The 12,653-nt window shown below is 34.7% G+C and overlaps 1 protein-coding gene across 4 annotated transcripts in view; it reads left to right on the top strand.

The window, feature by feature from the left end:
- Positions 1 to 12,653, top strand: part of LRBA (LPS responsive beige-like anchor protein) — a 434,838-nt gene that overhangs the window by 322,935 nt on the left and 99,250 nt on the right. For all 4 annotated transcript variants that reach the window (XM_049815176.1, XM_049815173.1, XM_049815174.1 and 1 more), the window contains one exon: positions 12,380 to 12,532. In XM_049815176.1, coding sequence (XP_049671133.1) covers positions 12,380 to 12,532 — 153 coding nt within the window. The remainder of the gene's footprint in view (positions 1 to 12,379; positions 12,533 to 12,653) is intronic.

Below are 12,653 nucleotides of genomic sequence, written 5' to 3'. Positions count from 1 at the left end.
GTGTGATTTCCTTGAAGTCTGCAATTTGCAAACACTAATACATTAATGATTATTCAAAGGTTATTCAAAAGCTTTTGACATCTAATTTATTCATTCTTTTCTAATATCAACATGTTTTTGGACTGTCTTAATTTGGTTCAAGATTTTGTCCAAAACAGTATGTGATTTTCCTTTTAGCTCCGTGTGTGTAAGAATGTATTATGTAAGCACAGCACATGCCTGTCTGTGAAGACTATACATTTGCATGCAAAATTAAGATTTTATCTCATGTCATTTTTAAGAAAATTAGGCACTTAAAGATGCTTTGCTTTTTTTCACAAAATGTTTAATACGAAATGTATTTTCTTGGATTTTCATTGAAGAGATATTGTCATGTGTTACAATGTGGTTATCATCTGTATGCCTATTATAATCCAATGGTAACTGAATGCAGCTGGCATATTGGAAAAGATGTTTTGTTTTGAGAACAATTTTCATTGTTACATTTACACAAAAATTATGCAGAGCTGAGATGAAAAATAATAATAAGAAAATAATAAGAGCATTTAAGTAAAAAATGGCCTTTTAGAAAGCCTTCATACAGAGATCTCTGTATTATGTTTTAACCTTTCATCTCCACAGGAAACAGTTTTCTATCTTTAACAAAATTATGAGATACATCCTGAATGTTGTATTTGCAGCAGGCCAGTCAGTTTGCCTGAGTGATGAAACATTTAAATGCATTAAAGTAATGAGGAGTTTCCCTTTTTTATTTCATAGGTAGGCTACATTTTACTGTTCTGTCCAGTATTTTTAAACAGATTTCTTAACTAAATTCTTCAATCTTTCAGCTTCCGTTTCCAGTGTTTCAAGTGGGGTTACTATATTGCTTTTTGGGCTGAATATTAAATATTTTTAAAGTTGAAAAGGTCTACTTGTGTTAAGGTATTATTAATTGCATTGCGGTCTGTTTGAGGCTGAGCAATATGGAATTAAGAAGAATGTCTTAGTATATGATTTAATTATTAAACTATATATTTACAGGTGTTTGTTCTGCTGTGGATGAGTATTCTGACAAAAGTAATTGGCTAAGGTCAAACTTCATATGAAATATTAATCCATTTTTTTATTTCAACTTTGAATTTTTCTTGTGTACTTGCTCTGAAGCAGCTGACTTCTTCAAAGGTAGATGCTATTCTAGGTGTGATAGGGAGGCTGCCGCTTACTTAAGTGCAAAATAACTTGTCCCTTTTAAAGACAACATAGAGCTTGTTTGTGTTCAACAGTAGATTCACTCTGGGAGTAGCCTTATGAACAAGAAAATTAAATTAGCTATAAAAGATGTCTTCATAAGTGAGATGTGGGGAACAAAATAATTTCAGGGGAGTCACTAGTTAGCTAAGGACTTGAGATAGATTGAATGACTTGAGGGAGAAATCTCTTGAAAATGTAGGTATAGATGGACATGGAAATGATTTTGCTGAAGTATGACTGTCCATACCATTCAGTCCATGGGAAACATGGTAAAAACCATTTATTTCTCAACAAGTTAAAGGGTTTTAAGTCTTACCTTGTGTTTCTGATGTGCTGAGAACATAAATGTAGTCAGCTCTTGTGGCTGATTAAATAATATTAGGTTTTTTTGATCATAAGCTTTCTGCTATTCCTGCTGATACTGCTACAACTGATAAAAACCTAGCAATTTAGTGCATTGATTTATAGAAATACCCAGGATTTGGGAAGCCACTTATAAGGCCTTGAAAGTGGCAGGCCAAAGTGAATGATTCTGTATCTTGATACATAGGGAGTAGGGAGCACAAAGGAAAAAGAAGGGTTTTTTCCTATTCCAGCTGAAAAAATTGTGTATTTTTAGTACCATTGAGCTGATTACAGGAAATGATTTCTCCTTGCTTCTTGTGTGAAGAGAATGAATGTCGTTATTGATGCTTGCTGTCCTAAAATTAATGTTAATCTTAGTTGGAGCCATCATATATTACAAAGAGGACTAACATGAGCTAGCTTTGGAAGCAACACTTGTTGGCTGGTATCACTTCAACAGAGAAAGCTAAAGCATATGTGTGGTCACAACCAATCTTTGTCAATATCCTGTGAAATCCCTGGATTGATGATCAAAGCAGGAAACCAGTGTTGCACTGTAGTATAACCTTTGGTTGAACTTTTCAAATTTTGATTTCAAGAGGTGATATGTTGCATCAAATTTAATTTCCTAGTTCTTCGCTATTCATTGATGTAAGCAATACAAATTAAAAATCCTTCAGAAGTTTGCTAATGTCTCACTACCACTCTGGCATTGTTATTTACTAATTAGCTCAGCAGTGTTCCCTTTAAATGATTAACCATGTGTTTGTAAGTTAAATCGTCTGCACTGAAGAATATTAAATGTATTTCAATTCTGTGAGAGTACCACTAGTGCCTTTAAACTACTAGACAGGCATGACCATTAACTAATTTAGTTACTTCTTAATTTACATTATTAGTGCAAACAATCCTGGTTAGTTTTGTTCATACTGTATAAAAAGCAAACATGGATAGCCTGGCAGTGTTTAACAGAAAAACAGTTTAGTTTGGAGCTTGGACTAAGTTCTGGAATACAGAAGTTAAGTCTGTCTGTTCTTCAGTGTTGCTCTTTTTCTTTGATGAATGAGTAAATTTGCACATACTTGTTCAGAAGCAGTTGTTATTTCTGGTTTGGTAGCTAACCTGTTGCAATAAATTTATTTATCATTATATTTACAACAGCGTAATTGTTACCCATGTTGCTCTTTGCATGTATTTTCTCTTTTCCAAGTGTACTTTGCTGATTTTTTGTTTTTTAGTACCATATAGACAGTATTTCAAGATTGTCTGAAATTTTCATGCTGTCATCCAAACAGCTATGTTGCCTTCTTAGTGTCATCTGGAATTTTATTACTGCACCTTCTATGCCAGGCCATTAATGAGATTATTGACTGGTATTAGGAGCAGGGCAGACCCCATTACCATGTCCTCCCAGTTTGACAGTGAGCTATTGATAACTGCTCTTGGAATATGGATTTCCAGCTTGGGTACTCCCACATTATTGTAACCTAATCTCATCTCCATTTCTCTACTTTGCTTATAAGAATGTCACGGGAGACTGAGACAGTCTCAGAGGTCTTTCTCAAAAGTGAAGCAACATCTTGCCTCTTTTTCTTTCACCATCCATTATTGCAGTTATCTTTTGAAAAGAAGATTAGATTGGCTTAATGTGATTGATTTTTTACCATTTCTAACGAAGTTACGGTCACTACTATAGAGTTATGTACTGTTCTTCATGCCTTTCTCTCTACTGCTTTGTGTGTGTTCCTTCTTCATGTGCTTATGGGTTGGGAGCGGGTTTTGGTGCATTTGATAAGTTTTGTTTAAAAGGAGATGCTAGAAGACCATAAACTTACAGAAAATATTAGTAAGTTCCAATTATGCTGTTCCAGATTGTCCTGTCATAAAATGGGTATTAATTTATGAAAGTTAATCTTGTGATATGAGATGTATAAGTGACAGCTATTGAAAGGCTGGTGTGATGGTATTGAATATCTGAATTCATATCTCATACAGATATGTTTGGCAAGTTATGATACTTTATCTTGTCCTATGGTTCTCATAGTATAGAACAGCTTAATTTTTAGATACAGAAATGCCATTTTGGCAAGCTAACTATATAAATCTCATTAGCATCACATTGTTTTGGACACTTTTTCTTTAAATCAAGCTTCATATTTAAAGTCTCATTGAATTGTAACAGTATTAAACAGGGTCTGCTCTAACGTGTAGTTTGTCTTGGGCTTCTGGGAGTGTACTAGTGTTATAAAGTGGGTATCTGGTGTATATAAACACTAGTGAGACTGCGGGAGAATGGGTTTGGCCAAGATTCTTCAGGAGTGTCCTTAGAAGGGACAGCTTGGGAAGCAGGAGAATGCTAAGAAGACATGATTTCATTATGAATAGGATACCAAGATTAAGAACTAAATTATAACTTAAGTGATAATCCTGGGTCTAAAATGTTGTCTCAAACCATAGACTGTAATAAACAAAGAGCTCTGAAAGTAGCCCTCTGTCTTCTCAATTTTCATCCATTTTCTAATTCTTTGCCTCTAAGTCAACTCTATGCTAATGACTAAAGCTGATCCTGGACAAAAATGTTTTTTTAATAAGCTACCTATGGAAACTGACAGTGCCAACTTTGAACTAGAGTAGCCTGTGCTAAAGGAGGGGTTTTCCTGGCCATAGGACATTCTCAAAATCTATTTGAAGCTATCATATGGCTGTTATGTACTGTTCTTCAGGTTTTGTAAATTGTTGTTAAAAGGAATAACGAAAATGTTGGCTACAAGTATGCAATTTTTAAGAAGATTTGTTGAGTTTTGGTGCCTTGACTTCTTAATTAGGTAGTTGCATTAAAATATAGCTAATGCATCTGATTAACATTATTGAAATATTTAAAATTAAAGGAATAGTTGCAGTAAAGTAAAAGCAAAATTAAATCATGTAATACATGAATCTCATTGGACAGATGCTCAGATAATTGTAGAATGTGCCCATGTACCTCAGTCCTTTACTATTTCTTAACTTTTCTTCCTTTCCAGTACATATTTTGAGTGAAATAACAACTTTCAAAGCTTACGCAAGTCAAAGCTATCCAGGCTAAAGTTTTCAGTTGTGAGTTCATAAAGGCCTATGCAAAACATTTATTAAAAAAAAAAAGAAATCCATTGATTTCTGATAAAGAAATTATACAGAAATCCAGTCATATGTCCTGTAATTGCATGTATTTTTCACGTACTTTTACTGAAAGAAGCACATCCAGGGAAACTTTTGAGTATTCACAGGAATTACTAGATCCTCTTTTTATTAGACTGTTAAACCTGCTCCTGTCTGTGGGTCCTGGTGTATTTTATCCAAACAAGCACAAACTGTACAGAAAATCTTTGCTATGGTAGACAAGTTAGATCTGTAACCAAATATAAGTATTAAAATACTGGTAGAGTTACCTGCAGTCATAGATACTGCTTAGTTTCTGTGACTGTTGTGTGGATTACTAAGTCATTATTGGGCCACATGTATTCAATATGGATTTTTGTATTCAAGATGGATTTTTTCTTTCAAGCATGAGATTCTTCAAGTCTTCAAGAAGACTTGAGAATCTGGACTTCATCATTGAACATTATTAAGGCAGGCATTAGGAAAGTTCAGTTTACCTAATGATACATCAGGTTTTGTATGTTTGGTAGCGTTCTATAAAGGAAAAAAAAATCATTCTCTGCAAGTATTAGAACAGATGATGCTTTGTCTCCTATGGATTGGCTTCTTGCAACTGATTGACTCGTTTGTCAAAAAAGCTGTAAGCCTCAAATTAAGAATTTCTCAGTGATGGGACATTTGTTACAGTGCTGTGTAGCTTCTGTGGAGACTACTAAAATGTGAAGTTATGCTGCACTTACTGGGCCCCTCAAGACACATATGTATAATGGCTACTTACCTGCTTATTGTTTTTTAAACTTGTAGGATCTTAGTTATCCTTATAAGCTGCTGGAAAAGTTGGCTAAAATTGACCAAGAAACTTAAAATGTTTTTGGTGGAGATGGAGGTTGCTGTAGATAGGCCAGTGAGCACATGTGAGCTGCAGGATTGAATATGACTGATTGAAAGGCATGTTAAGCAATATGGTTAAACCTCAGTACTAGAGGCAAGAAACTCTAGAGTTCCAAGCTGCTGGAACATTCAGAAACTGGAGGATGATAAATTTCTTGACTTTCTTTAAAATATATATTAAAAAAAAAGTTGAAGCTCTGCAAAATGGCAACTCATGCTTATTGAAACAGGCTGCCTAACATAAGCATGCCTAAGACACCCTGTAACCTGATAAGCTTTTCTACATATGCTTTGCATTGTTTTATACTTCTCCATCTAATAGACGGGAGTTTCAAAAGTTACAAGGAATAAAGTTGCTGCCAAACTGGCAACATTACCTTTGTATAGGAGAAATTTCATGTCATATTAGTAGCAAGGTCAAAGATGTCCAAGAGCAACGACTAGCAAAATTCAGAAGCAGATACATAGTAATTCAGATTTTTAACCATAAACTGTATGTCTGGTGTAGCAAAGCTTTTAACATATTTAGGATGCAGATCCTTGGTTTTCATGAAAGGTTTCATTTTCTGTAAAATTGTGCCAAGATCCATAACAGGAAAATACTTTTCTGAGTAAAAAAAAAAAAAAAAAAGAATTCTAAATTCAGTCAAAGCCATGCGTGGTAATCTGTGGGAATTGCAGTAGTTAAAAATACAGACATCTGGGTGTATGGATCAGAAAGTTCCATCTAATATCTGTGGTCTACTTCTTTTATGCCCAGCCATAATTATGTTGAAAAAGAAACAAATACTTTTAATATCTGCTCCCAACTTTTTGTGTAGCTGTTGAAATAATAAACTTCAAGTAAGTTATGGACAAATTTGCTGAAGTCCAAAGGAGGATGACCAGAGATTCAGAAAATGAGATGAAGTTGAAGGTTTTAGGTTGTTTACTTTGGAGAAAAGAGGAACAAGGACAGAAACATGAAGTGGTTTTGGTAGTGGCAGTTGTAATGCTTTTACCCTGCTGGGGATTTTGGCTGGCAGGCATAGTGCACTTCATGTCACGGAATCATAGAACAGCCCAGGCTTAAGGGACCTTGAAATATCATCTGGTCCAACTTTTTGTGGGAAAGGGAGCCTAGATGAGATTATCTAGCACCTTGTCCAATCCCATCTTGAAAACCTCCAGCGATGGGGACTCTGCCACGTCCCTGGGAGGTTTTTCCACTGAACAATAATTCTCACTGTAAAGAATTTCTTTCTTAGATCGAGAGAAATTCTGCTGTATACTTTCTGTTCCAGTGTGCCCCCATGCCATCCTTCGTGGTGACGTGTGTGCTGTCCGTCCTTAGTGCAGGAGGGGAATAGTGGCCAGAAAGTGCTGGTGGGAATGGATCTTGCTGTCCCTGAGGTAAAAGCTGCTTCTACACATTGGTAGGTGTAGAGAGGGCAACTGCTGCTTGTATTCAGTCTGAATAAGACAAGAAACGGGCTCCAGTTGCAGCAAAAGCAGACTAGAAGTAAGGAAGACCTTCTGGGGGGGGTGAACAGATGAGGATCAGAAATTTATAGGATGCCCATCATTGAAAATTTTAATTTCTTTCAAGAGAATCATCTTTCAAGAATCCCTGATTATAATTGTCTGTGCATGGAAAGGTGGACAAGACGACCTTTCAAGGTTTCATCTAGACCTTTTTATAATTCAATATAGTCCTTTTCACCCCCAGTTAATTTAAAAAAAAGAGGAATGTAGTTATATATAGAACTTTTTTCTTCTTTCTCTGTCACATTAACCTGAACTACATATTACACAGTGTATAAATATGGTCAATAAATACTGTTGCATACTTTTACATATATCCTCAGTAAAAAGTAAAATAATTTTGTATATTTGTAATCCATGTATTGACTAATAGGATTTAAAGTGCCTTAAAGATGCATGTTTTATGCAATAAAGTATTGACTTAATAAAATCTACTTATTGATCAATAATGAATCAATTACTAATTGTGCTTATCATATATTTCATAAATCTACTAAATAAACAGCAGGATTTTTTATAATTTTCTTTGCTTAACTGTAAATTACCAAAGATTTTAATATTTTGTTAAACTAGAAAATATTTGAAATGCAATCTCTTAGAACTTTAGCAGGTTTATTAGACATTGACAAATTAATTTCTTCATTAATTCAATTTAGAATTTTAATGGAAACCTGCTGAAGGCTTCTTACAAGTTGGGAGAATTTCAGGCAATGTCTTGAGGCAATTTCTTAGTTCTGCAAGAAATAACACACATATAGCAGAGGGAGGGAAACTCATGCGTACTTAGAAATTATACTTTGCCACAGTGATGAAAAAGATTATGTTGAAGTGTGATGAAAAAATGAAATTTGTATTAATTTAATATATTAGTATATATTTTTTGAATGCCATTTAAGTCTCATAACAGAGGAAATAAAGTGTGGCAATATGAATAAAACCCTAGACTTCTAATATGCATTTTTATTATTCTGTTTGACAGGTTATATATAGGCTTAATATTGCTTAATGTGATTGTCAAATAATTTAGTTTGAAAATCTGGTATCTTAGAAATGGTTTAATATGGTTAGGGAATCTGTGTCACTATTTCTACATACCTTTGCAGATCATATAACTCTGCTTCAAAATGCATCTGTCTATTATTTTCTAAACAAAAGAAAAGAATGAAATTTCATTATGTTAAAAAACAAAGTATCCTGTATAGACTTTTTATGCATGGTGGCAAATATGAAAATAAATCACCAGTGTTAAACTGGCATTCTGTTGATATTACTTGTTTGTAAAAAAATCTTTTTAGTGAAGTTTCCTTAGGAATCATTGTTTCCATGCGGTAGAGGGCAGTTTTTGTTAAAGAAAACTTCTTATTTTAATTATATGCAGAATTTTATAAGCATTTTAATAAGAATCCTGATATGGCAAATTTTATCTTTAATTTTTTTTTAAATATACCACTATAAATACTGTGTGTTAGATTCATATTGATATTCAGTGTGAGCTCTTTCATCAGTTGTAATGAAATCAAAAACATGGCAGAAGGAGTGAAATACTGCCTATCAGAAGGATGTCTGTGTCTACCCTGCAGAACGGGTGAATTCCAACACAGAGGAATTTCTGAAACTAATTTTCTTGCTAAAGCAAGAGCTTCAACAAATCATACAGATGTTTTTGGTTTTCTGTGAAATAATATAAACAAAACAAATGTGGGACAATTTTACTGTTTCTGTACATGTGCTGAGTGCGTAAAATTTCAGAAGGGATTCAGCAGAATTAGAAAAAGTGTGAAGGCAACCAAAGTGGTTAGTCAGAAGGGAAGACCTCCAGAGGGAACAAATCAAAATTGACTAGAATCCTTTAGCTTGCAAAAAGAGACCACTGAGGAAGAGTGTGACAACAGAGGTCTACAGTATCCAGAAGGGCATATAGAAGAGTGAATAAGGAATTAATATTTACTGTTTTTCACAATACGGGTACTCGAACCAGCCACTGGAACTGTTAGGAAGCAGTTTTAGAATAGCCAAAGGAAAAACCTTTGCAGACGAAACTACAGTGTGGAACCCACGATTAATGATTTTAAAAATCAGAAGTACAGATTAGTTCAAAACCATTTATCTGTAAGAAGCTGGCAGAATATCTGTGGAAAGACTGTATTTGCCCTGTGTTAGTCTTCCAGTTCTTGTCACTGTTCCAGGTGAAATACTAAATGGTCCTCCGAGTCTGGCCCCTCGTGGCTGGTCCTGCATCTTCATGTGGTATTTGTGTGAAACTACAAGTAACTCCTTCCTCCGCCCCTCAAAAAACAAGCAAAAAGTGCATTAATTAATCTTTTTAATGTTCTCAGGTGTCCAAAAAGTTCCATTAGTAATGGAGTTACGCACATGGGTCAGCATCTGCTGTCTTAGTTTCCGTCTATGCATGCGATGTGGCTATTTTAAGAAAAAAGAAGACCCCACAAATAGAGTTGAGAAGGAGTGTTAAGGACTGCAGTTACCAAATACATGAAGAATATTAGTAAACTTGATAAAAATTAAATGTTTTATTATCAGGTTTATTCACCAGTTTTAGGAAAAACCGTTGGCCTTTAACTAATGATGTAATTTTCACCTGTTGTAAAGCCATTGAAAATTGGTGCTAAATACTACTCAGTTAGAATGGCCCGGTGCATCTGTTTGCACTCCCTTTCCCCATGTGTAAATATTAGCACATGGTCAAGATAAGAAAATCAGATAATAAAGAAGCTCCTTTTGTAAAAATGTATCATTATGGTGACAGTGAAAAACTTTATGAAAACTCATTGCTGGAGTAATGAAGTAACATTTTATGAAAAGTTTCTAATAGTCAAACTAACAGAAGTTACTGATAATTTTCAAGTTTCCAGGCAGCATATTGTTTCTGTGTAATCTAATGAAAACAATGTGTGTTCTAGAAAGCCAAATGTTTTCTGATCTTGAAAGAAACTAATGAATAGCTGTACAGATATATATATAAAAAAATAAAAACATCAGTAACATATGTAATGAGCTTATGTTTTAAGTATTCAGAATCACGGTATGGTTTCATATTTGTGGTGCATGCTGCTATCGAATTAATAGTCCATTGTCTCTGCTTTTTCTTTGTTAGTTTCTGTCTGTGATGATAAAAACTACAGAAACTTCAATGTTGGAGTACCTTCTTTTTTACAGACCTTTATCCTTGCTGCGTTCTTGTTCTTTCACTTATCCAAATAAATAGTTTCAAATCTCTTTTTATCAAGTACTTGTCAAGCATTTGGTACAGAAGTATGTTTTTACCCTGCCTAGTTAATTAAGGTGACTGTAAACAAAAAGATGTACAATTCAAAGCCAAGCAGTGTTTCACACAAGGATGGAGGTGATAATAGCTTAATTCCTGCTTGATCTTTCCTGTCTTTGCCCGGGCTACTTCGGATTGACCTTGTCCGCAATCTGATGACCTTCCTGTTGCACTCAGCCATTTGGAAAGCTGCTCATGCCATAGCTAGCCCTGAGGGGCTATCTGGGAGACCACTGATCCATTGACCCATGTCAAGACTGGGTTTCAGATCTGATCGCCTGAGCTTCTGATGTAGCTACGTACTACACCAGCTGTAGACAAAGCCAGTGGGGCAGTCTGATTTTTTTTCTACTTCTTAAGTGGCATGCAGTTTGCACTTGCAGTATGGAAGACCAATTTTACACCAGTCATTTGCTATGAAATACACTTCCCGAAGCAATTACACGTATTGATCCTTTCTTTACAAAGGAAGTAAATTCTCTAATTTAGTGGCTCAATTTTTCTAAATCCATCACATTGCCAGGTTTATTGGTTGTATTTAAGTCTCAACATCAAGTTCCACCAAAAAAAAGCATCTTTAAAATATATTAAGGGCAAAAATATGTATGCCTTAATAGGCTTTTTCTATTAAGTGTTTTGCCAGGACTTTGCAGACATTTATACAAGTGTATAAATAAGGTTCTAATCACATTAACTTAGATAAGTTTATGTATATCCTAATGCATATTTTACAAAATAAATGACAACTTACAAAGCTGCATGTCTGTTTGCAAAACAGGGAAACACTCCACTTATCTAGGAGAAATTCCTTATGCTTTTGAGCTTAATTTTGCTTCCTAGCATGTTGTGTTCAATTCTGCACTAGAATGTGTGTTCAATTCTGCACTAGAATGTACAGTTTCTGCTTTTAAAAAAATACTTTGTTTTTTTCATAAGACTTGGAAATTACAATTCGTTTGCTGTATGTGCTTGCATTTTTTCCTCAACCATGTTTAGTGTAGCAGGCTCTGCCTGCCTTAAGTGTGAGTGAGGGTGGGCCAGCCATGGAGGTGTTAAATGCCGAGTTCCAGTCCTGTTCAGCGCTGGCCTGTAGAGCACACTTAAAGCAGTGATGATCCTGACAAGGAATTTAGTGCATGTACAGACCTTGTAACCATGTGAAATGCCTTCCTTTTTTTTCTTGTGTCTGTGTGTGTTCGTGCGTGCATGTGTGTGAAATTATGCATGGTTCTTCCCTGTAATTATAGACTGGACACATAATTGAGTTAACGACCTTTCAATGAAAGAAAAATATTGATTTGATTCAGCTTTGACTGTGTGGTTTTTTTCTGAACATGTGGTATAACTCCAGGAATTTTAGAATTTACAAAATTATTTCTGGGCATTGAACAATCTTAGATAATAGCCTAAACATTAAGTTCTTAGACCCTTTATGTTAGAGAGAATAAGAATATAACTGGGTTTTACACCTTTGTAATTAATATATATGGTGCTACTTTCATCCAAACTATAGACTGCCACTTGTGCATTAGCACTTTAAAATGTGGATTGTATTAAAATTTGAAAGAAGCAGTTTTCCCCAACTTCTTAACATCCTTGGTTGTCTTGCTTTCCACTAAATATTATTTGTACCATGTGATGTTCATTACTTTAGTTTTATAAGTTTCTCTGTGCATAATATGCAATCAAAACCAATATTATGAATTTTTTTGTTTTATGGCCTGTTGTGTCTTAGTTCTTTGTCTTGTTAAAAGCATCATAAAGATTTATCATATCTAAAGGTTTAAAGTTTAGAAAGTATGAAAGAGGGGATTTCTCCCTTCTGGAGGGGAGGGGGATGTCTGTGGGAGGTTTTGTATATTCTTTTTACCTAATGACATTCTAATAATTATTTTTTTAACATGACAAAATGCATCCTCTAACAGAATTTGTAGCAAGGCATTGTTTTTCATTTATCTACAGGAATTGATTCCTGAATTCTATTACCTCCCAGAGATATTTGTCAACAGCAACAATTACAATCTGGGAGTGATGGATGATGGAACAGTTGTGTCTGATGTTGAACTTCCACCATGGGCCAAAACCCCAGAAGAATTTGTTCGCATAAACAGACTGGTAAGACGGCTATATTCTATTGTCTGTCAAGTAACATTTATCTTGCAAGATTCTTCTGAAATGATTTGGCTCTTTGCTTGCAATATATAGCTATTTATAATTTACATGGGACTATGGCTGA

This window comes from Accipiter gentilis, chromosome 12 (assembly GCF_929443795.1).
Source record: "Accipiter gentilis chromosome 12, bAccGen1.1, whole genome shotgun sequence".
NCBI lineage: Eukaryota > Metazoa > Chordata > Aves > Accipitriformes > Accipitridae > Astur > Astur gentilis.
The sequence above is the reverse complement of the archived record's forward strand: the minus strand, read 5'-3'. Positions and strand labels throughout refer to the sequence as shown.